This window comes from Aulostomus chinensis, chromosome 21, assembly GCF_037954235.1.
Source record: "Aulostomus chinensis isolate RoL2024-O1b breed Wild chromosome 21, RoL_Achi_v1.0, whole genome shotgun sequence".
Lineage (NCBI taxonomy): Eukaryota > Metazoa > Chordata > Actinopteri > Syngnathiformes > Aulostomidae > Aulostomus > Aulostomus chinensis.
In genome coordinates, this window is record NC_141340.1 from 5713378 (window position 1) to 5737500 (window position 24123).

Genomic DNA, 24123 nt, shown 5'->3' on the forward strand with positions numbered 1-24123 from the left:
TCAATTATAGATAGGGGTTACCACCGCAGCTGAGGATTGCAATGTCAAGACGGCAAATAGACAGCTGTGGAGAGCCCAGGATCTTTCTATCAGATGTGTGCTGATGAGTGTTTCATGTGTGAGTGTGCGAACATGTGTATAGTCCCTCGCGCGCAGCACCCTTTTTTCTACGAATTTCCTTCTGCATACTCGGTTCACAGCAGCACTCGTAGCGTCACATAATGTCATTAATATTTCGCTAAACAGTGAAACCCCAGGTGTTTCGGCCACAAGAGCCATCCCGAGCTGTGTGAGAGCCATGATAGCAGGCAGGAGAGGGAGGAGGGGTGCTGGTCCAGAGTCAGCTCACATCCTGACTCCAGGAGGCTTAACCCACCAAATCATTTGGCACCGTTCAGCTGTGTGTGAGATGTGTGTTCTCCAGCTTTTTAGCCCATTACCAGCGTCCCTGGATCCAAACAAGAATCCAGCAGCAGTATCAGTCTACGCCTGCAGCTCGGGCTCCACCGGAGGGGTAGTGGTCGTCTGGGATAATAGACCACTGAGAGCTACTCAGCTTTACTGAGACAGCCACTATAGAAAGTCGAGGGAACATTTTTAATTTACTTTTGATTAAGTAAATGAACCCTATTCTGCATGAGTTTACGGTTTTTATCAGCATCAATAAAAGCAATTTTGTGAATTAAAGTCCAGGCTGGTTCTTTTGGATTAAAAGAAGCTGAAATACATTCAGGTTCGGGGGGGGGGGGTATTTCTGCTAACTGCTGTTGTTGTTAGAGTTTATCTGACGTTATATCAAACCGTACGACACTGTTGGCTGAAACATAAAGGATTCTGTCGAAACACTGTTGAATCTCCTTGTTTGCCACATGAAAATATGCTCTTGCAGGGAAACCTGAGTCAGGAACGGCTCTCTGCCTGCAGGAAGTGATAAATCTACGCTGCACACTTCACTCAGGAGTGAAAGAGCAGACTAACCAGCGAACAGCACGACACTGTTCAAATCCCACAAATATTAGATTTTCTACACATTGTGTAATGATTCACATGCATGTTCACAGCTATCATTTGGAGCTGTCAACAGTCATGTCACTGCCGGAGCTGGACTTGAGACAGGCGGCTCTTTTTACTTGTATTTTTATTTCAGGCCATAAGGGTTCCTGCTTACTTGTACTAGCTGCTCCTGCGTGTCAAACTCGCGGCAACAGTTCTCCCAGTGGCAGTTGGTCTCATAAACCACCTCCGGCTCCTGTTTGCTCTCGTCCTTGTCTCCTTCCTCCTTCACCAGCGTCATCCCATCGGGGTGATCCTGAAGAAAAACAGAGGAAAAGTTTTCCTACAACAAGCAACACACCAGGCATGGTATTTATGAAAATAAAACGCAGAATGTGACTTTACATCGGGGTCCAGATAAAATACTCCGTCCATATAAACCTGTCATATAAATAAATTTTCACTGCCCGGCCGGCTCACATGAAAGGTGCAGCCAAAAATGATTTTGTTACAGGTCTCAGTCATGGTGCCCCTCTGAATCTGGCCTTGTTTGGCTGCCTGGGAAAGAAGTCTGGGGAGCGGAAATGTAGCGCTGAAAGCTCCACTCTGTATTTGGGGGTTGTTATACGACTGGACCGGGGCGAGTATTTGAGGAATCTAACCCCCTCTTCCTGCTGTAGGCTGCTCTATTAGCTCAGATATATTTCACTGTCACAGTTAGGTGGTTGAGTAGAGCAGGGGGGTGGGCTCGGGTGCTGGTAGGAGAGCCTGGGCCTCCACCACACACCTCGGCCTGCGTCTTCTGCTGCCTGATGGAGGAACAGACCCTTCATGTAGGGATAAAGACTCCTGAATTACGCTATTCATTTATTCAACTGCTTCAAATTCTCATCAGAGCAAAATGACTTCCCTTAAGTGTCCCATGATCGATGAATCGCTCTGGAACCGAAAATAGACTGCGTCTGTTAAGCTTGTCTATTGTTGTGGTAACTTTGGCAGGTGACCAGCTTCCTATTCTAGTGGAAAAAAATCTAAAAATAAAACCCGCCTGGTGGATTCTTGGATTTACCAGCCAGTGTGGAATGTGCTCTTTTTTGTTGTTGTTGTTGCCGGAAACAGTTGCCTCCTATATATTCTCATGATTTGCTGATAAATGCCCAGGCTGTACCTGTACGCTCACCGCTCCTGGGCTCGGTAACTCTTCCTCCGGTTTCATTTTGGAGCGCTTGTGGTGCATCGGGTCTCCTGTGCTGCTCACTGCAGATTCACTTGTTGGTTTGATCTAGAGAAACGGGAAAAAATGTCGGTACTTATACCAGTGGTGCAATGCTTCAGCAAACACAACTGCTTTTGCCCCATCATTTATGGTCACTACTGCACTAGCGCCTGTGCTCTAGCCTCTGAGCTTTTTTTTTTTTAAGTGCGATTTTACATCCCCATTACTTTTTAGCCTCCCATATTGTTGACAATATAATGAGTTGACCTATAAATGCTCTGATTTACTTCTTATACTAGGGGTTTAGCGAGCTCACGCTTCTGGTTCAGTTTGGTGCGTTTTGCTTTGTTAAATTTACCAGAAGAAAAACACAGCAAATCATAATTACAGTTGCTACTGCATTTCCTTGTCATTTATGGTCACTACTGCAGTAGTACTTGTACTCTTCTCTGCACTTTCTAATCAAGGTTGATACTAACAAGCCTTTATGTGCTGCACCCACAGAGGATACACCCCTAATATAACTTTAATTCCCTCTTGAACCAAAAATTGCACTTTAGGAATTAGAAAGTTGATTTTTTTTGTGATGCAATTTTGCATCCCTTCTATTATTTATCTTTCCCTTGATCTGATCATTAACTATTCAGATTTCCTGATATTTCTAGCATATATCGATTCAGGTCTCACCAGAATAAGAAGTTTAAACTGAGGAACTAGGAGACAAACTTCATTGTGTCTGTGTTGCTTAAGAAAAATGTTTACTCCTGTAAATTTGTCAAAGGACGCTCAGAGTCGTAACGTCCTCTCAGTCGCCGCAACCTTCTATCTTTGCTGAAACACATTCGATTCAGCTCTGGCCCCCAAAGCAATATTCTGTTTATTCAGGAGAAGGAAAAAAGCAATTTTGCTGTGTGCAATTTAAATAAGGCCTCATTTGTGATAACATGGAAAAAGGCAGGGAGGACTGGTAATAAACATTGAATATTTACTTCAAATTTACGCCCGCACATACAGTAAGGGTTGAGGAAAGGAGAGAAAAAACCCCTTTGGATCCATCCATCCCTGTCAATACTCCCTCTCTATATCCCTCCTCTCTCTCTAGTGATTAATGGAGTCAGCAGTGGGATTCTATGCTAACAAGCCCCTTGTTGTTTGCGGCAGCCGCGTTCTGGGCAATGCTCGGCGGGCTAAAAACAAGAGACAACACAAGTTGGGGGGGGACTCCCTGGAGAGGAGGAGGGGGGGTCCTGCCTGTACCATGTTAGCTCGCTACATTTTGCCGAGATGTGGCTGGCGTGCGATGCAGCTATCTATTACCTGTGATGATGAATCGCACAGACGCCTGCTGCTGCTCTCACCTGTGAGGAGTCATTGGAGACGACTGAGCGTTCACTGGCGGTAAGCCCGGAGGGAGGGAAGCCAGATACAGGCCTCTGGGTGGCGAAGGCTGGTGTGGGGTGGATGAGGGGTGGACTGTGGCCAAAGGCAGAGCCTACGATGCCTGGTTGACGGCCAATCAGCTGCTGGTGCATATGCAAAGCCACCGGAGTTGGAGGGTAGGCGAAGCTTAACGCTGGACTGGAAAGAGAAGAGAAACAGATATGGATTATTAAATCATTAAAGTGAAATACAACTTTACTTTGCATCACAAATAAGCAACAGTGATGCAAAAGAGGAGAAAGACAGTGAATAAAATGGATTGTTCTGGATAGCTCCTCATCCCTGAGGACAATCTGACAGGAGACGGTGTGGTAATGCTGGAACCACGGGGCTCACGGCAAATTCTCGCCGATGAATGTTCAGCTTGTTAGCACACGGTGACTTATCATGTGGTCTGTGTAAGGCACTATGTCATTCTTCCACTGGGCAAATGATACACATGATAAATAATCTGAAGTGTGTCGTACAGCCTTGTAAAAAATGATTTCAGTTTCTTTCTCCTCCACCTTCAACCTGAGCTAACACTGTAGACCCTGGTGGTGCAAAAGTAAAAAGCCCAGAAGGCACCAAAGCTCCTCTGGGGTCTCTATAACCACAGGTGAGCCGCCAGATAAACACAGCTCTGTGTGGCTCGACAGCAGCGGCCACCATTCATCCTGAGCTCTGACGCCTCGCTCTCACCGCGACCCATATGTCTGCTGATCTTATTACGAGCCGAGTGGAAATCAATGGACTGAGACACATTTGGGGGCCCATCCGCTTGTCATATCACTCATCAGTCTGTTGCCGTTGGCTATTTGGGTCCTGTCACTAGGACAGTGGCTGAGCCCACAGTGTGATTGATCAGGCTCTTCTTAAAGATTGCTGATCAATGGCTGTGGGTGGGGCCATGGATCTTTCCCCTTTCCCCCTTTCTCTTCTTCCCTTTTTTACTCCCTTTGCTCAGCACCGGGGCGTGATGTATGTGATGTTTCCACGAGGTGGACTAGATGACTGACACAAGCCGCCGGGGGAGGTAGGCTGACTGGCTTACTGGGAGATGGTCACCCACATGGGGGATTGACACGGACAGTAAACACACAAAGTGCCCTATTTAAATGATTTATAGTACATGGTATGAGACATGTGATGCAGATATATTTAGGGCTTAACCAACCATTCAAATTAGAAAAACGATGCATAACCTGGGCACAAAGTCAGGCGAAAAGGGGTCAGTCCACGTTAGTCTTGAGTGTGTTTTGGGCATTCCATGATTTTTACTTTTTCTCTGCAACTGAGGTGGTGTTCTGGCTATCGTGTTATCACGACCGTGCAATAGATGGCGCTATTGTGTGCCTAGTGACAGAATAATGCACATCTGGGTCGAAAAACCTGAAGATACTACAGACGGATTGATGTTACGGCTCTCCGGGGGGCCTGCGGTGCTGCACCTGGCCGACTTAGGAGCACTGTAGTCGGGCAGAGGCAGCTGATGGATAACCTGGTTGTCGGGGGGGGGGGGGGGGCTTCTTATTTTTATTGTTTACGATCTAGGTAGCCATAAGAGAGTGAGAAGAAAAAAAACAATATATATCAATTCTATATATGCTTTAAAAAACTTCTTTAAAAAAAAGTTTTTTCATCAGGGTTTTTTTTTTGTCTGAAAACGAAACTCTCATTCAAGAGATGATTTTTAGAAGATGGATGTACTTGAAGTGAAATGTTTTTTTTAAATGAAAATAGAGGCTTTGCTCTTTCTTCTGATATGTTCAGCTTTTTTTTTTTCACAATCAAAATATTCAGCAGATCTTTAAAGATGAACAGAAATCTTCCAAAAAAAAAAAGCCAGCAGTGGCCAACAGTGGCTGGAAACTTTTAACAGAAATAGGAAATGCTGCGAGGGAAAGAGTTAACCATCACTGTCATTTCCATGGCCATTCCCTTTAAAAGGCTGGTGCAGTTGCCCCCTGGTGCATTGCTCTTAAATGACACATTTAACAAGTTGGAGAAAAAGAATAGTTTTCTGCTGAGAAAACAAGTTGTTTTTCTGTCCAGGAAGTTTGATCTCAGAGTTTCCCTCTGGAGAGTTTTCTGCCCTGTCAAGTTTGCAACTCCAATTCTTTGGTTTGCTACTTAAATGTCCCACGGTATTTGCTTCAGAGACATTTCTGGCTAAAATGACTGAAAGGAGTTACGACCAACAAAGTAAGAGACAGATGCAGGAGGGTTTTCTGCTACCTGATGGCTCCAGCAGAGAGGTGACCGTAGGAGCCGCTGGTGGAGGAGCTGGAGCGAGAGTTGTTGAGCATGGTGACCAGAGAGTTGGGCGAGTTGCGGATCATGGTCTGCAGGTCGAAGCTGTGCTCCGACAGGGGAGAGATGGGCAGGGGCCGCTTCCTGCTGGGCCGCGACGGCAGTCTCGGACTTGGGAAGCGAGAGCCTGCGGAATGAGGAGCAGAGTTCTAAAGTAAGGAGGAGAAGCGTGTTCCAGGTTTTTGCGGCTTCCAATTTGACTTCGTCCCAACTCTAACCTAATCTAACCCTCACAGATGACATTTTTGTCAATCATCAGACAAAAGGCTCATCTGAATGAGTGTTCAGCTGTCACTTGATGCACTGCTTGCATTTCATCCAGGAGAAAACATGCCTTTTATGTTGGAGAACTGCTCTGACTGTGTATAGTAATATTTAATCAAGTCCAATTTGACTCGTTATTCAAATGCAATCAGTGTTGACTGGAAATACTAAAAAGGGGTTTGAAAAGGTAAAAGGCGGAAACAGCACAAGCATTCTCTCTGCACATACAATGAGCCACGGGTAGAGATTAAAACATGACTTTTGTTGTCTTTTCACATGGAGATGTCACAAACAAGACAGAGAAAAACAGAGGGAGCTGGGGGAGGTGGGGGGGCACTGAGGGGATGTCGCGCTTTGTGCGTGAACTGACACAATGACTTTGTGACTCAAGACTTGGAAATAAAACATTTTGAGTTATTTTACAAAGGCAAACAAAACCAGCTTACGCAGCCCCAATAACCCCCCTCCATATTTACGTCCCCCACAATCCATCCATCTCCCAAATGTAAATGCTCCATCTCTCGTTTGACACATCCAACGATTACGGAACGCTCCATTCACATGGTAATCAGAGTGTGTGGATGTGTGTGCCTCTGTGGCGGCGGTGGTGTTCTGGCAGTATAGGCCTGAGTTTCCAATACGGCATGAAGCTGTATAGAGAGCAACACCCCCTTTACATTGTCATTGTATGGGAAATCTTTCTTTTTCATGTCTTGGTAAAGGGGGTGTTGGGGTGGGGGGGCATACCTACAAATCCCTGAGCATAAACAATCACTGAATACAATTCCGTCCCTTGTCATGTGACGTTCCTCGACTTCAGCGTGTCATTCAGTTGGAATGGAATCCTTTTCTAAATAAATCCTGCTGGATTCGACAAAATCTGACACACCTGATAAGTTCTCGTAACCCACGTGAAGGACAGCTTCCACTTGTGGTGAATTAGAGAATGGTGGTGGTGGTGGGGCGGGTTTACTGCTGAGGAGAGGGCCTAGCGTCCCATCAGTGCAAAGCCTCATGGGAGTGGTATTTATTAATGCACAGCCCAAATGATAAATTGGCCGACCGTGGAGACAGAGAGAGGGGAGTCCTGGCTCGTAGCAGGACTGTCCCTCTAATTTCCCCTTGATTTATGGACAGGGCGGCTGCTTACACACCGCGTCATTAATTCTCACGATTGGGGGGGGGGGGGGGTTCAGACCCAAGAATGACAAGGTTGTTCCTAAAAGCTGGGTGTCACCCTTGACGACACACCTTAGGGCCACCTGAGCGGGTGGCTACAGTGTAGATAGAAGGAGTCGAGAGCCAGTTATTCTTCTTGATCAACTTCTTCTATCTCCTGTAAAAACAAGCCTCTAAAGCCGATCCAAGGCGTAGCCAAAGTAAATCCAACGCTTGAAGCAAGTAGTAGCAGTAGTAGTAATAATAGGAGGAAGTAATTCATAAATGTATAGAGTAAAAGAAGGTCGGCAACACTTTTTTTTTAACCTACAGATGACAAAACCTGGGAAACTTTAACTTCTTCTACCACAGGTATAATTTCTTCGATGTTTGTCTGTCTGTTTGCTGGCTGATTTTCTCCAAACTTATTGCAGGGGCGTGGCATGGGCCAAGGGAGGAACTATAACATTTTGAGGCAGATATGTTGAGCATAGCGACAGATTCCTTCTTTTTTTTTTTACATTGAGCTTGGTTGAGTAGGCCTTGGCATAAGCATGCACACTCTGAAAGTTCTCTCCTTGTAACTTGAAAAAATTTGCATCAATAAAATCACAATATTCTTTGCTTTCCAGTGATATGTTTTGTTTTATGTTTTCTTTGTGTACATATCATAGCATGCCCTCTGAATTTTAAGATTAATATAAGAATTGCGTTAATTTTTGTTCATGATTGTGTTTAATTCTGGTTCTAATCTACAAAAAAATCACAGTTTATTAAGTTAACCGAGATTTCCAGTGCTTAAATGTTATTAAAAGTGAATCCATTAAAAGAAAGAAAAAAAAAACAACCAGTATCAGTTACAAAAAAAAATAGTAGAGAAATGAAAATGAACTAATGAAGACCACAATGCAGTCTTTAATGGAGTGATCTATGAGAGCTACGGTGCTAATTAGGCAGTGAGAACGTAGACAATAGCCCATTAAGGCACAAATAGGCAGGACAGGCCCATTGTTTCATTAGCGCGGCTCTCAATGAAGGTAATTACTCTGATGTGAAATAGACTAAAATAGCCGCAGCAACACGGCAGCTCAGATTATCAGTGAAAGCCTCTTGATAGACTCTGCTCTTTGTATGTGTTTTTTTTTTTTTTCTCCCCTACAATGCTTTAAAGTGTTAATTTTTCAGTGGTTGGAACACACATTGTTGAAACATGATGAGTTATTACCAGCAATGATCACAGGCGATTTTTAGGTAAAGAGCACCGCATCGCCACTTAAAATTGTCCCTAATTGTTTTGTTTCAGTCTATTAATCTTAAAAAGTGACAAAGAAGAAAGGATTTCTCCGGTGATGAATGGTGGGACATTCCAATTCCCACTTAATAGCAATTAATTTTCTGATACCCGCACAAGTTTTGGCTAGTTTTAATTAGTTTGTTCGCAGGAATACGGGGAACTTCACCCCGGATTTCCATGAAAGCGCTGTCTGCCTGACTAAATACATTCTCATCAAAGGGAACGGGGTGACGCTGTCTGACCTTTCTAAGATTCCGTGTGCGTTTAATTTCCTATTTACACTTTAAAATAACTCATTAGCATAAGTCCTCTGCACACAGTTCTGAGCCCGACACATTAAGATAATAGCTCATTTAAATCGTGTCACAGGAAAGTTGCAGGTCCATCCTGGCTGAGCTTTAGTTCGATCTAAAAATAGAGCAACGTGATGTTGAAGGGTAGATTTCCCACCGGGGCCACCCATGCTTGAATCTGCAGGTATGCATTCACAGGCTGCGATGCCAGAATCTATCATTTTTTTTAGTATAGCTTAGCAAAAATGTTATATGAACATCATTATGCACTATGACTTTATAGTTAGGACTCATTAAACATTGAAATATAGTTGTTTTGTTGCTTATGAAAGGAATATGGCTCCGTTCCCTCAGCTCTATGCTCTCGTCCCAAACCCTGAATCTGAGGAGGGTGGAAAAATCCTTGAGGAAACATAATGATTACCCTCTCATGACAACACAAAAATTGATAGATGGATGTGAAAAAAAAGTATCTAGACAGTTTTAAGTCTAGTTTTAACACAGACATAGACACTGATCTGCCACTCAACAAATCCACGCTCAAAGGAAAGTTGTTGTTTTTTTCCTGAGGAGTGATTTGAAATGTTTATTTGGACCAAATATAATTGAATTGTTTCCAGCATTGAGGGAAAATGCTATGACTGCAAGGACAAAATAGCAACAGAGAGCATAAAGGGCAATCTTCCACATCAAAGTCCATTCATTTAAAGCGCTTGGGTCCGCCACTGACTGGCTCAGATGGTTATTTTCAGTGTACGAGACGTATCTAACATGGGCTCTGCATGGATCCTTTCTGTGACGTCTGAGCTGGCCAGTGGCAGAAACAACAGAGTAGGACCTCAACAAGACACGAGAACTGAAAACTACTGTGTCCCGAAAATCCGATGTTCGAAAAGTGTTTATGAGTAGAACCGGAGAGGTCCACGAGTCATGTGAGGTGATTGCGGACTTACTGTCCATAGCCTGTAGGTATTCCATGTGTAGAGCGCTGGCGCTGCTGGCCCCGGCCGTGGACGCCACGGAGGGGAGTAGGTCAGCCGTGTAGGGGCTTCGGTGGCCTGCCAGCAGAGCCATCTGGTGGTAGTACTCGGCTGTGGTCAGACCTGTGTGAGGGGCTGGAGCAGGAAAAACAGCTCGATCAAGAAAGAGTGAAAGTGACAGATGAAGACGTTTGTGGAAAATTTGTTGTGTACATGAAGCGGAGAAGTTAGTGGAGGAGGAAAGAGTGAGGTAGTGAGTAAATGATGACAGTGAAAGCACCTGCGCTGAATTACAAACCTGCGTTCATTTACATTAGATGATAATCAGCTCAGCAGAACAGTAATGAGCACATTAGCAGCACCATCAAGTTAAGCAAAACAGCTGCACGGGGAGCATCACCTGAAGTGGAGAACCTCACTAGGGATTACCCAACGCTTGCGCACAGATTACAGTGAGTGTGCATTAGTGCTTGATTGATGCATTCATGCCGAGCACAGCATAACTGATCGTCTTACAATACCATTCTTAAACAGCCTTTTCTCTTCTTCTTACCATTCCTTGATCACTTGGAGGGAGTACACAAGTATATATAAGTGTGTGTGTGGTAAGAGCATGTGTGCTGACACATCTTTTGCCAGAGATGGTGCTTGTGCGTTGTACAAATCAGGGCTGCAGTCGGCAGATATGCAACCGGCTCCTCGATTGCTCCCTTAAAGTCTATAGGAAAACAAAAGGCTTAAATCTTCCCAGATAGATCTGCATGCATAAAGATACAGCGAATGATTCTGCCTCCACTTGACTTGCTCTATTCCTTCTCTACGTGTCTCTATTTTCCGAGTCATTCCCTTAGTTATAGAGTGCTGTAAGTCCTTGAACCGTAGCCTAAAAATAAACATCTGGCGGTGGGCTTCCGTATGCAAATATTCGATGAAAAAAGGGAAGGAAAAGACTAACACTGTGGTTTTGGATGCAAATATGGAATCGGTTCAGACCCACAGAGTGCTGCAGTAGTCCCCCCACCCCACCCTACAATTGAAGAAATAAATAAAGAAACAGTGTGCGAGGAGATTTCCTCTTAAGGCTGGCCTGTATGCCTGAAATATGCATCCATGATTGGTTGAATAAATGTAAGAAAAAAATTCTAAATTAATTTGATCTGGGTATTATGTCTTCAGTGGAAGTGAGGAGTTTGTTAATTGTCTTCGCTGTTCCGCCTTAGCTTTGCATTTGCATTCAACTATAATGTGGCCCATTCAGGATCCATGCACAGAAAAGGGCTTTGCAGAATTTCTAAATCAGAAACGCTGGCATCAGAGTGCGATCCTGGGGGCAAAAAAATGGGTTGGGGAGTATGAGGAGGGGAGGTTGTCAATGTGGTGCTCGACGTAGAGAAGGCAGAGACGCGCCTCAGGACTTGGTGAGCCACCGGGTGCTCCTTCAGCACAACAATAGGATCAGGGGCAAGCCTACCTCGCTTTTCCAACTCGCACGCAAAAAAAAAAAAAAAAAAAAAAAAATATCGTGAGGGAAGAGCAAAAAAAAAAAAAAAAGGAAAAAAGAAAGCAACTGTGTGGCAGCAAGAGGGTGGCACTAAATCCCACCCACTTTAAATCTCCATTAGATTCTGTTAATTAATTCATCATTATTCAAATGTACTTTTTTTTTGCTAGAAAAAGGATCTTAAGAAGGAGGCTCCCTGCAAGCGTGGTGATATACTAACAACACAAAAGCTGATGGGTTAATTAATCACCGGATTGATTAAAGGAGTAATTAGGTGCCTCATTCACAATTCACAGCATAAAGAATTAAAAGGGGATCTTGTGGTAGGTGGGAGAAACTACTTGGATTCAAAGCAAGCTGAGAATGGTCTGCAGTATGTTGTGGTGATGGAACATTGGAGGGTGGAGGGCCTCATCTTTGCAGAGAGCGATGTTGGAGTGGAGAACATGAGAGGGGTTGAGTGAGGTCTTCACTTAGATGCGGCTTTTACCAGACCTGGAAGAGGAGGCGGTTGCGCAGAGGGAGGTCCTGGTTAAAGGCTGTTTGGGAAATTCGCTTCAACAAGTCAAGTTAAAGTGGGTGTCTGGTGCTGAAATGTCACAAGGTTGACGGCTGAGGACTTGAGTTCCAGTTTGCAGGTTCTGTATGCGTTAGATCCCGATTGGAGATGGGCTACACGACTGTATCGAGACAACTGTGTCCTGTTACGGCCGAACAGTTCACACAAAACTCAGAAACTGTCAAATTTACATGTTACCCCATCACTCCAGAAAACTACAAATCCACATGCTGAGGTTGCGTTACGCCGGCATTGTTTGGCTCTGTGTCAACAAGAATCCGCAATGGAAGCGGGGCCATTTTTATGACGCTAAAGTAAAAACAGTTAAACAGGCTTGTGTGTTTTCTTTGGATGGTACAACAGAGCTTCCTATCATCGTCTACCATTTTAGATGAGTTAGCTTTTCTGTTTTTGTCTGCTGTGTCTGGTTGTGTTGTATCTCATCGTCCTTCCGTGTGAGAGGCTTCAGTCAAATGATGTCTGTTTTTGTAGCACACCTGCACAAAGCTAGTCAGCTAGTTAGCATGTAATTTTAGCAACCTTTCTAGACCAAAAAACACAATATTTGCATTATGGCTCAATTAAACACAATAAAACCACTAAATAAAAGCAGTTAACTACCTCCTTACTACCAGTAGGTTATTTAGCCTTTCTGCTTTCTATGGTGAGTAAGATGCTTTGGCTTTAATTTTGTCTTTAAAATGTTTAATGCCTCTATAACGTCTAGCAGCCAGTTAGCATACTTTGTTAGCCTCTGTGAAGGAATGCTTCATTCTTAAATACAACATTAGCAAATACTATGGATAATTTACACCCTATAATCCCAGTCCACTATAGTATAAACTACAAACAATTGTCTACTGCCAGCAGCCTTTCAGTTTCCTTTGCTGCATAGGACACTTTGGTAGTAATGGAATGTTTTAAAATGCAGCGAGTAGTTAGGATACATCGCTAGCATAACCGTACCATGCTATGCGTAGCCTGTAGATACTTAAAAAGGTGAAGCCTTGCAAAATTTGTCTCCTGCTATCAAAAGCCAGATGCTTATGGGGATTTTGTCCAGTATGAAAGGGATATTAAAACCTAGGGCTGGGTCTAAAGTTGTTTTTTTCATTATTGACAAATGAATCTGTAATTAATTTGTCTGTTGAAATTAAAAACTTGCAACTCCGAGAGCTTTAGGTTGAGTTAAACCCCCACGGCATTCAATTTACAGTTCTAACAGAAGTTAAAAGAGAGACTTAATAAATCTTAAAATTAAAGTTGCTTCTCTAAAAATTGATTATTGAGCACTTCCCTTTGGTGACCATACTGTAATTGATTTCCCAGTTCACATCCATCATCTTCAGATCTCAAGAAGAAAAAGCTCCCTGTAGAGGCCCTCCATAATAACCAAACCCCCTACCCTGAACTTGAATGTGACCCCCCTCGACGGGCGCGGTGTAACTGTATGTGACCCTGCCGCTCACTGATGCATCCTTCAGAGGTCCCTGACATGACTTACAGATCAAAAGGATTAGCCTCTCTGCAACCTGCACCCCCACCCACACGGATCACATTACCCTCATAATACTCCAACCACTCACTCTCTCACCCAGATAACATCCCACCAACCCCTGGGTCTTAATAGAGATGGATCTGGTTGCCTCTCACCTGACCTCCTCTGATCTAAAACAGGAATTAAACTGATACCAGGAATCAAGAGTCCTCCTGCTAGCAATCGAACCTCACTAATCAATTGAAACAATTATTTTTAAGGGTCTTCTGAGTCCTAATCATCATTTTCTACTCCGCTGGGGTTCTCCGCAGATGTGAGTGTGTACTAGTGCACGTTTAGTTTTATTCACCATCTGCAGGGCTAAGTCCCCGGGTGGCTGACAGAACAGAGATGGAGGGGCTGCTGAGGGGCTGCAGTGAACGGATGTAGTCCATGTATGGGTTGATGTAGGGGTGCGACGGGTGAAAGGGCGACTCCGCCCCCACAGAGGGGTTCCGCTGGGGCGAGATCCGGATGAGGGAGATGTCGGAGAATGCCGGACTGCCCGCCAGTGCAGGAGGCCTACAGGAAAAGAAAAAAAAAAAAAACAGAAACATGTTTTAAATGCGATGTTATGATCAGAGTGAACTTCAGAGCTCTGAACTGGTGTGACTGCAATCGTCATAAAATTCATTTGCAGTTGGAAGGAGTTTGAAGAAAGTTTGACCTCATGGTGCGTTCAATGCTGTACGGTGGCCCTGAAGGGCTAAACTTATAATTTTAGAAAACAAAAACAGCTTTCTAATTACACATCTCAATTCTTTAAAAGATTATATATCTGAAATGTGTTTTCTAAAACTTACTCTGTGAAATGTGTTCGCTAAAAAACTGTGCTTTGTGAAACTTTGTGTCTGTACGAAAGTGTTTTTTTTTTTAAACTTCACATTTTCTAAAGCATTTTTTTGTGTGTGTGAAATGTCATGTTTTCCAAAATATTGCGTTCTGTTTAATGTTGCTGTGTTTTACGCCTTAGGGCCTCCATACAATGAGTCCTAATGTTAAGATCCTCAAAAAGAAAAAGATTAAATGTGTAAAGTTAGGTACGTCTGAAGAATGAGATCAACATTTTGAAGAATCCTTAATGAATGTGGAATAGTAACATCTTGGATTGTTGTTGTGTCACCACCGTGTTTAAAACCATACATTAATAATTGGCAGGAATCCACACGTGTAACTGGGACATCATCACCCATCACACAGCCTGACTGAACGTGCCACTGATTCCGCTACCATGGCTGGTCTGGCAGAGGAAGCCAGGCCAGACAAATGGACCGTGATGCTATCTCGCTCCCTCTGTCCCCAAGGCAGAGAGGAGAGAGAGAGAGGGAGAGAGAGGGAGAGCGCCATTCCAACTGCTCCCTACGCAGACATTTCCTCAGATCAAAGACAGTTTTAACCACCGCGTCTTAATCAGAGGGAACCCATAGACCGAGCTCACCGCTCACCAGCAACAGACAAGCAACGCTGCACCACTTTTCTTCCAGTGGCTTCAAATTTGGCTTTGAGTTGAACAGAAGTCCCTCATCTAGTCTCACAGAAGATGCCCAATCTCTCTTAAAATAGAAAATAGGAACACAATCAGGCTCCTTTTCTTTATCAAAAACCTTTCCTATTAATCGTCTCTGGTGTGAAATAAAGTTGACAATCAGGAAAACTTCTTAAGAGCCGAGTTTGAGATGAACTAATTTGTCTCCATTCTTATAATTGGCTAGGAGGGGTAGGAAACTTCATAATGATGGCCTTCACCACAAAGGCCTTCCCCCGAGGATGTGGAGAAATCCACATATCAGCCAGACATTAACGGGCAAAGAGATTAGACTGAATTAGCCCCTCCACTTCTCTGTGACTCCCCAGTGGACCAGTCTACTGTGACAAAAGACCCCAGGAGGAGGGGAGGATGAGCGAGGGAGGGAGGGAGGGAGTGAAAGAGTGGTGGAGAGGAGGGAGGTGAGAAGTGGGGGAAAGTAAGAGACCTGGACCAGAGTTTGTCTCACAGTGACCTTGAGCAAGGCCAGGGGAGCGGAACAGCCCAATTACGACCTCCGCCCCACCGCCTGATCCCCTACCGGCCCCCTCTGTCCCTCCTCTTCACAGCCCCCCTAATGAAAGAGCTCAGGCCAGGTCCAATAATGAGCACAGAGGAGTGGAAACAACACCAGGACAGACACACAGACACGTATGTACACAGACCTTCACATACAAACTTCAGGAGCTTCCCCGTAATTAGCCCAAAAGGGGGCTATGGGACCATTTTGAAGACTTTCAATGTGTTCAAGTGTGTGACAGCATGTCATGGTGATGCTGAAGCAGGTTAAGAACAACAACAACAACAAAAAAGCCCTCTCAAGAGCCCAGAGAGGAATCTCAGAAGGATCCTCGCTGTTAAGGTGTGTAAAGGTGACAGACTGAGGGATAGCATCATACTCCTCGCCGCCGCTGCCGCCCCTGTCCCTCCACCTCCATTGCATTGGTGTATTTCTGCACGTCTCCTGTTAAACAACTCATGAGAAATGTTTTACTTCCTTCACGCCGAGCAGGCCACGCTGAGGGCAACTTCAAAACAGGTGTGTGTTAGAGCGTGTGTTTATGATAAGCGAGTCATGTGCCCACACACGCCACCATTACATGCCTCATTTCCACAGATCACAACACAGCTGCGGACCGAGTGACGTTCACTTTGATGTCACATGGTCGACCGAACATCTCGCACACAAGTACACACTCGCCATCACTGGTAGCATCAAAACTGCTTTGTCACATACGACAGCGCGCTCGAAGAGTATAACACACCTGTGCTGCTGAAACAGCATCATGTGACACTTCAAATATAGAAATAAGTATACAGAGGTTAAAAAAAAAAAAGTATAAAAATGGGGACTTTTTCCTTCCTCGTCTCGGCAGGTTGAGGAGACCCAGACATCCAATCGGACTGCCACGACACTGATTAACCCTGTCATGCGTTGGCTGTGTCTCCCGACACCGACGCTGGCTAAATGCCTCTGCTTGCCTTGTTTTTTCCAATTAACTTGGCATATAAGAGCAGAGCCCTACTGGCAGAGCACGGCAAGAAGAATAGGAAGGAGAGCATGCATGTTGATTAGTAGGTGGAATGAGAAAACGAGTAGAGAAGTTTCAGAGTTGAAAGGTTTAAAAACCAGAACTTTGAAATAGACAATGCATGCGTCACTACTGTTCCCGCACATTCCCCGCGCAAACAGGAAGGAACATGCGCACTCTTGGAAAAACTGGACCAACAAGGTGAGATTGTCCCGACAAGTCCTTCAACTCCAGGTCTCGACATAGTTGAGTTGAACTAGAGCGGCATCCATCACCCGAGGAAGTCGTGGCAATGCAAAAGGAGTACACACAACTTTAAATCAATACTGTGAAGGCATCCCTCGTGCAGCCGAAGACGTTTACCAGGCACCAAGATGTCTTCCAGCGACTTGTGAGAAAGGAGCATATTTTTGGGATCTAATCAGACAAGTAATCTTTTGCTCCCACAAGTGGATCAATGAGCTCATGGGGTGCCCATGACCCAGCTCACAGGTCTGCCTTCCTTCGACCACATTTGGGAGGCACTAAGCACAGCAGACACCACAAGACTTGCTGTTTTGGCTCCGACCCAGTCATGGACGTCAGAACTGTTTCTTGTAGAAGTCGCTCGGATCTTAAGTTTGCTAATTTTCCCAAACTTTCAAACCTATACTTCCCCCTGAAAGTTGCCATAGTAACAAGATCATCAACGGTATGAACTTCAACTGTCGCAGATTTCAACGTTGTGGCTGATTAGTGACCACAGGCATGTTTGTTGTTCCATGGTTGTAACGTTCTCATCGGGACATTCCAAAGATTTCTCGCTCTTCCTCTGGAACTCTAATCAACTGCTGCTAGCAAAGGCAACACAGTCAACAACACCTGTAATTCATTATCCATGCTAAATTAACCTCTGACGGTCAATGCTGACAGTTTTTCCACACAACACAGCAACCTTGGAGTTTGCAAAGGTACACGAAGTACAGCGGAGTTTCCAAAGGTCGCCGTTTTCAGGGCAGAGTTGTGTGGATGTAAGGCACAATCGAAATGAAACGTTACTAGTGTTGGTGTAGTCTTCGGGAACAGAAGGATTAAAAGAACGAAGAGAAAAGGGGGGTCTCGTGGGGTGCCAGGTGCGAGGGGATTTGCACAGGACAGCAGAGAGATGGATGGTTCGGCGTAGAGTGGTGCGTCTCTGTACATGTGAGGGAAAAAAGCTCCAGCCACTCTCTACAGGGCTGTGATTGTCTTAGCATCTGCCAGAATGCATTAATCAACATGACGAAAGGAAGTAATCTGACATGTGTGTGTGTTTGAGTGTTCACCCTGTGTGTGTGTGTGTGCCAGAGAAGTTCTTAGTTTACATCAAAGCTCTACTGCAGAGAAACTTTTCCTTCGCTCCTCGACTTCCCTTTAAAGGTTTACAATTCCTATTAACCCTCAAAGAAGACATTTTGCCAACAGGGCACAGGGAAAGATTTAGCTCCTGACATATGGAAGCCATTTCCTTTCACGTGGCCTGGCTAAACCAGCCAGCGCATGTTTACACAGCGATGTTTTACTGTTGTCTTACTTCACTGGATAAATATACTTTCACCAAATGTAAATATGCCCCCAAAAGATTTGAGGTTTCACGGAGGGGCGTGTGTTCACATACAGGCCTTGAATCTTTGTTTGGAACAAGGTTATATCAACACTAATAGTTTTTTCGGTGAACGCAGCCGTTGCGGCGAAGGTTGATGACTTCACATTGACTCATAAGGTATCATTGTGGTCCAGAAGTTAGACCTGCTGGTATTGACACAGCAGTCTAGAAAAACAGGAACTGAGATTTGCAGAATGCTTATAGCTCAAGCATGGAATGGTCGTGCACGGAAGGAAATGAACACTTCTTAATGTGCATGTTACAGAAATATACTGCAAATTGGAGAGAGGATAGCCAATAATCCAACAACTGTTATTATCACTTTTCATTTGTAGCAGCTGGATGATGCCGATTTCAAAATAGGCAGAGTCACAATATGCACTGTACTCGACATCAACTCTAGAACTTAAGATTGTATGGCCCTTGATATCCTGAAAATCTCATTAATTCACCCCACCAGAGTTGTTCCAATTCTGACAGCATCATCAGAAATTTCTCCTACACTGAGTGAAATTGCATGCTGAATCTTTACGGACTGATCTGGTGGCATGTCATTTCTTTGCATTTTTTTTTTTTTTAATATTCAGACTGAAAACATTCCTGCATTAAAAGCAAGGAAATCCAGTCAGCGTGATACATCGACGAGTGTGAAGGAATGTCAAAACACTGCACCACGATGCTGCACCTGAGTGGATTCCTTGTGTTTGCACCCCCCTGATGGTCGCTTAAGCGAATGGTGAGGCTGCATTTTTGCGCCTCTGTGCTGACGAAGGCCATGGACGACGAGAGGCGTTATGTGTTTGGTTTCACGTCTGTCCCATAATCTTAACCTTTGGGGAATCTTGACAGAATTCCACTGGGACGCAGGGATGAGCAAACTAGGGATTGGCCGATATTTTTAACAGGGCCGACAATGATTATGAGTAAGTCAAGGAGGCCAATAATGGATGCTTGTGGCCGACAATCAGCTGCAGTAAATTTGAATACGCTGACAAAATCATGAAACTGCAGCTGTGTTGCATGATATTCTAATGCAAGGATTTTGTACTGGAAAGAGTTTACTCTACTGTACAGCTCTTCAATTTTTTTCATTTATATGAGACGTACAGTAGGAAGAGGGTTGAAGTAAAGCCCAGGAGTACCCATCTCTCTTGACACTTTACGCACGTGGCCACAAGGGGTTGAGTGAGGTGAGAACTGTGGTTTTGAAGGAAACTGGAATCAGTCAGGTGTCAGATCTTCTCCTGACCGAGGCTGACAGCATCACACACCCACTCCCTCCCCTCATCCTCACCTCGATTTCACCACCTAGAAACCTATGCTGCCCCCCTTCCCTCACGCCACCCCCACCACCACCACCACCACTGCAAACCCACCCAGCCGCAGCACAAGCCTGCCACCCCTCTGAAAACCTAAACCAGAGAGGAGGAAGAGTGGGGGCTCCTGACAGCGGAAACAGAAGCACTTTAAAGCTCCAAACCCTTTCACCGAGATCAAAGGGCCGTAGGAACAGAGCCAGCTGAGACCCAAGGAGAGAGGGAAGGGAGACGAGGGAGTGGAGGGGGGGATGGGGGGGGGAGACAATCAGAGGCGAGGAGACAAACAGAAGAAGGTGGGTACTCTCAATGAGCAGTCTTCATTAAGCTTTGCCACAAGCTCATTCCAATGACTTCATTTTCCATATTAGTAATGAGAGTTACAGGCCAGCTTAAATTTAACTCTGATTCAGGATGACTTCAGTCAGCTGGTCCCTGGATCTGTCTGCTTCAGCAAATGATAAATTAACAGGCGGAGGTGGGTGCATTTAAAAATATACATGGTACCACACTAGGACAACATTTTCCTTCCAAGAGACTGAGCTTTGAGAAAACACTGATACGGTGGTTTCACGGCACGATGGAGGATTGAAAAACTGTCCATTATCACGAGTATGAAGCTTCGCCGGTGCGTTTACTCGAGATAATGCTGCGCTCTAAAGCAAATCTGTGAGGGCTTTTAGTTTTCTCCTCAACTGTTACTCCAATCTTAGTTTTGGGAAGCACTTCTGGGGAAGTTTACCGGCGAATAACTCTGGAAGACTTGTCCTCATATTTTGGCCAAAAAAACAAAAAACAAAACAAGAAAAACCCTTATTTTTTTTCACACTTTCAAGTCACTTCCTGTCCCTGGTAGCTCTCTGCTTCATTTCAATGCATCTACCATAATATTATATATATATATAAAGAAAAACAGCTACTTTCTCCAGCCAGTAAAACTCTGTTATATCACTGCAGCAGTAATGTCAAAGCAAGCCACTAATAAAAGTTGAGTTTTCATTGGATTGTTAAGCGATGGCTGGCGCGCGCACGCGCACACACACACACACACACACACACACACACACACACAGAGCCACTCATCTGTTTCTATACCTTGTGATCAGAAATAAGAAATCAACTACTTAAGAGAGTGACGTGAGTTTTTAAGTCCCGTACCCCTTGAATCATTGCACCTCCTGCTGCCCCCCACCACCACCACCGCTGCCTGCTAGCTCCACCTGTGTGTAGCACACCACATGGTTTTTCAGCTGTTGTACTAACCTCACTGACTGTCTCTGCTGCCTCCACGGATGTGACATGAGATCACGTCAACCATTTCTCCATATTTGAGCGAGTATTTTGGTGGAGGATTATGAGTGGATTCTACAGACTTTTTGACCCCCCCCCCCCCAAAGGTTCCTGCAGTTAAGCAATTATGGCTTTAGACCAAACACAGTAAAGGTGACAACAAAGAACCAATATATTTGTTATTGTAAGGAGGCTCAACACAACCTGAGGGTTTTTTTTAAAGTTATTTTTGAGAATATTAACACTGAGAGATGTAAGAGTGAACCAACAGAGGTTCTGATCTTAAGTATGAACCCTTATATTCTTTACGAAATCAACATTTCATACTTTTAGAAGTCAATTCATTCTTTTCAGTCATTAACAAACGGCGAGAACTCATCTTTTTGTACGAACATCAGCGGTTCTTCAGGCCATGAACCTCTCTGAGCCCAGCAGACGGCGGGGCCAGGCAGGGCACGGGGAGGTTGCCAAGCGTTCAGGGTAACTATGTCCCCTCCCGGAGCTGTGAGAGCTGACCCCCTAACATCAAAGGGCTGGGTGGGTTCAAGGGGGTGGGGAAGGTTTTCTATTCATTGTCACATCAAGCAGGATTCCCTATCTGTGGGATACCTCTGGAGGCGTGCCAGACATTCCCAAACACTGCACAGTCAGTTCACAAACACACACACACACACGCTGTCCACTTGAATAGACAGCACTCTTCCTCCTGTCTGCCCCCCCCCCCGTCACGCTCACATGTAGACGAAGAAACAAACAAAGATGGATAGTACATCCTGCATCACTTCCCTGCTAGAGGAGTGATGAGGTATCTTTATCATCTGTGAGTATGACAGGATCATATCAGAGGAGAACTGGTCCAGGTGTTAGAGGATCTGGTTTTGTGAGCTCTTGAGGAGTCATGAACCTTCTGAATGTGCGCCTCGTTTTAGATCTTGGCTCTTTACAAAATCAGAGGATTATGTTTTTATCCAAAAAAAACAAAAACAAAAAAAACATCTCAGAAAAGACAGAATCGCATCTTCTCACTACTTTTGTACGTTCCCAAAAAAACTTTATGTTTAGCTTTGCCACACACACACACACACACACACACACACACACACCCCCGTCTGTTTCGATTCCATTTTTCCGCACTGCAATTAAATGTAATTTCAGCCATCGAGATAAGAATGTCTCCCAAAACAAATCAACAGTGTATATCAAGAAAATGAAAACATGAAAGAGAAATTACACAAAATGAGCCCCCCCCCCCCCCCCGGTAATTTAAAGGAGGCTGGAAGTAGGGAACAAACTAAAACACTTCTTCCTCTCTTTGGCCGTCTTTTACTACACGTCTGCATGGAACATTCCACTTTCATACTACAAATGACATGATTGCTGCTTTTCTAAATCAGGAAGGCAACTACAGGTGGATGTAATGCCGTCCCAGTCAGTGTTTGAGTTCCTCTGGCATGCCCCGGGCTAGAGAGGAGACAGGAGGGGACTCCTGGGTGTTGAAGTGTTAAACTTCCGAAAACAGGAAGGAAGCACATCCATCTTTCCTTTTTCCACTGAGGTCTCAATGGCCCCGATGCTTTTACACAGCTGACGCCTGCAGCCAAACAGGGTTCAGGTTCCACACCCCATCGCCTTCGCTACCCGACAAGACAGGTAATGAGCATCTGAGCGCGCGGCGTTGCTCAGGTGAGAGGAGGTGAGAAGAATGAGTGTGGCCCAGGGCTGCGGAGAGCGGCGTGGATCCGTGAGACGGCTCCACATGATCCCCTTCCATTCACCGCATCACACTGGGCTGCTGAAATGAGCAGCCGCACGGATGGGCCTGAGCAAATCACAAACAATACACAGCGCTACAAGACAGCAGAGACACACCGCTGGAGATGGTTAATCCTTCAGACAGAGATCTGAGGTAGAAGAGCAACAAAAAGGAGAAGGGGGGAAACGGAGGAGAGGGAGCATCAGGTACAAGACAAAAATACGTGTTTCCTTTCCTACGCTGCAGTTTTAGATGGAAATCCATCACGTTTTCCTAATACATACTTCTGGTAACAGAGGGGAAGGAAGAGAAGAAAGGCAAGCACTGGTGGGAAAGTGAACAGACACAGCCTACTTTATTCTGGCCATTTCATCCATCTTGTTGGACTAATAAAATGTCAAGTGGAGTTCCTTGATATTTAATCATGATGGCGCTGAGTGCGTGGTGGTGCCAAACTCAGGCTTGAGCAGCTTTGGGAGGCTTTAAGACAGAACCTGTGGAAAGTTTGGATACACCCAGAGGAGGACGCTGCACAAAGCTGCTATCAACAAATACGACTGAGAGGAACCTAATGAGTCCACTTTGGGAAACATTTGTTTTATGACTTACATGACATGACGTTTCCTGGCGTTATTTAATGTAAAAAAATGATTCAGTTAAATCACTAAAAGCGTGAATTCTTTGCCTCGCTTGGAAAAAAAAAAAATACAAGAAAAAAAAGAAGAGCTAAAGCCGCTTCTTTTTGGCTCATCCCAAACATTTAAACCACAAACGACGTTATTAGATGAAACTATTTTCTATCAGATGGAATGGACGCCACATCTGATAAGAGAGATAAGAAACGGCTGAGAGAATAGAATCCCTTTATGTGATATGAATTAATTTTCATTGGTGTGGACGATGTAAAAAAAAAAAGAAAAAAAAGGGTGAAATTTTCTGTGATTTAGAAGATAAACAGAAAAGGGGGAAAAACTGTCAATTGGCCACACCGAGTAGTATTTTAAATTGTAGCATTTAGGTTGAGCAAATGAATACTTGATGGAGAGAGGGAGGAAAAGGAGGGACATAGGGCGGATGGAAAATGAGGAGAGCTGGAGAGGATTTATGATCCTGTTCCTCTGGTCTCGTTACTTGCTCTAACTGGCCCCCAGAGTGGGATCGTAGGGTCTGGAGCTCCGAGCTCAGAGATCAGAGTAATGGAAATTCCACGTTTCTACGCCGCTGTGCAGCATGACGTGTGTGTGGAGCACAGGCGAAGTCTAAACGCTGAAAAGTGACTCTTAAATACAGTTTCTGCAGTGCAAACTGGACCTAGACTGGATTAAAGGAAGGGGGGGGGGGCGTGACTTTTATGAAAATAAATCTGATCTAACTTGTCTGAGCGAAGATTTCTGTGGTGGACTTGAGAGGGAGGGACGAGTAACATCTCCGGACTGCTGTTCATTTCAGATCATAAAAGTGACTATTCGCCACACCCATCGAATAAGACGCACCATCAAAACCACCAACAACTGTGGCATTTTACTTTAAAGCTCTCCGTTACTGAAATACATCGC

At 44.6% G+C, this 24123-nt stretch overlaps 1 protein-coding gene across 1 annotated transcript in view; it reads right to left on the minus strand.

Moving 5' to 3' along the window:
• Nucleotides 1-24123, minus strand: part of gli3 (GLI family zinc finger 3) — a 103486-nt gene that overhangs the window by 12478 nt on the left and 66885 nt on the right. Inside the window, exons 5-10 of the mRNA XM_086191285.1 lie at nt 13838-14049; nt 9904-10065; nt 5867-6068; nt 3568-3787; nt 2162-2275; nt 1169-1309 (exon numbers count right to left, since the gene is read on the minus strand). Of these exons, the coding sequence (XP_086047411.1) occupies nt 1169-1309; nt 2162-2275; nt 3568-3787; nt 5867-6068; nt 9904-10065; nt 13838-14049 (1051 nt within the window). The remainder of the gene's footprint in view (nt 1-1168; nt 1310-2161; nt 2276-3567; nt 3788-5866; nt 6069-9903; nt 10066-13837; nt 14050-24123) is intronic.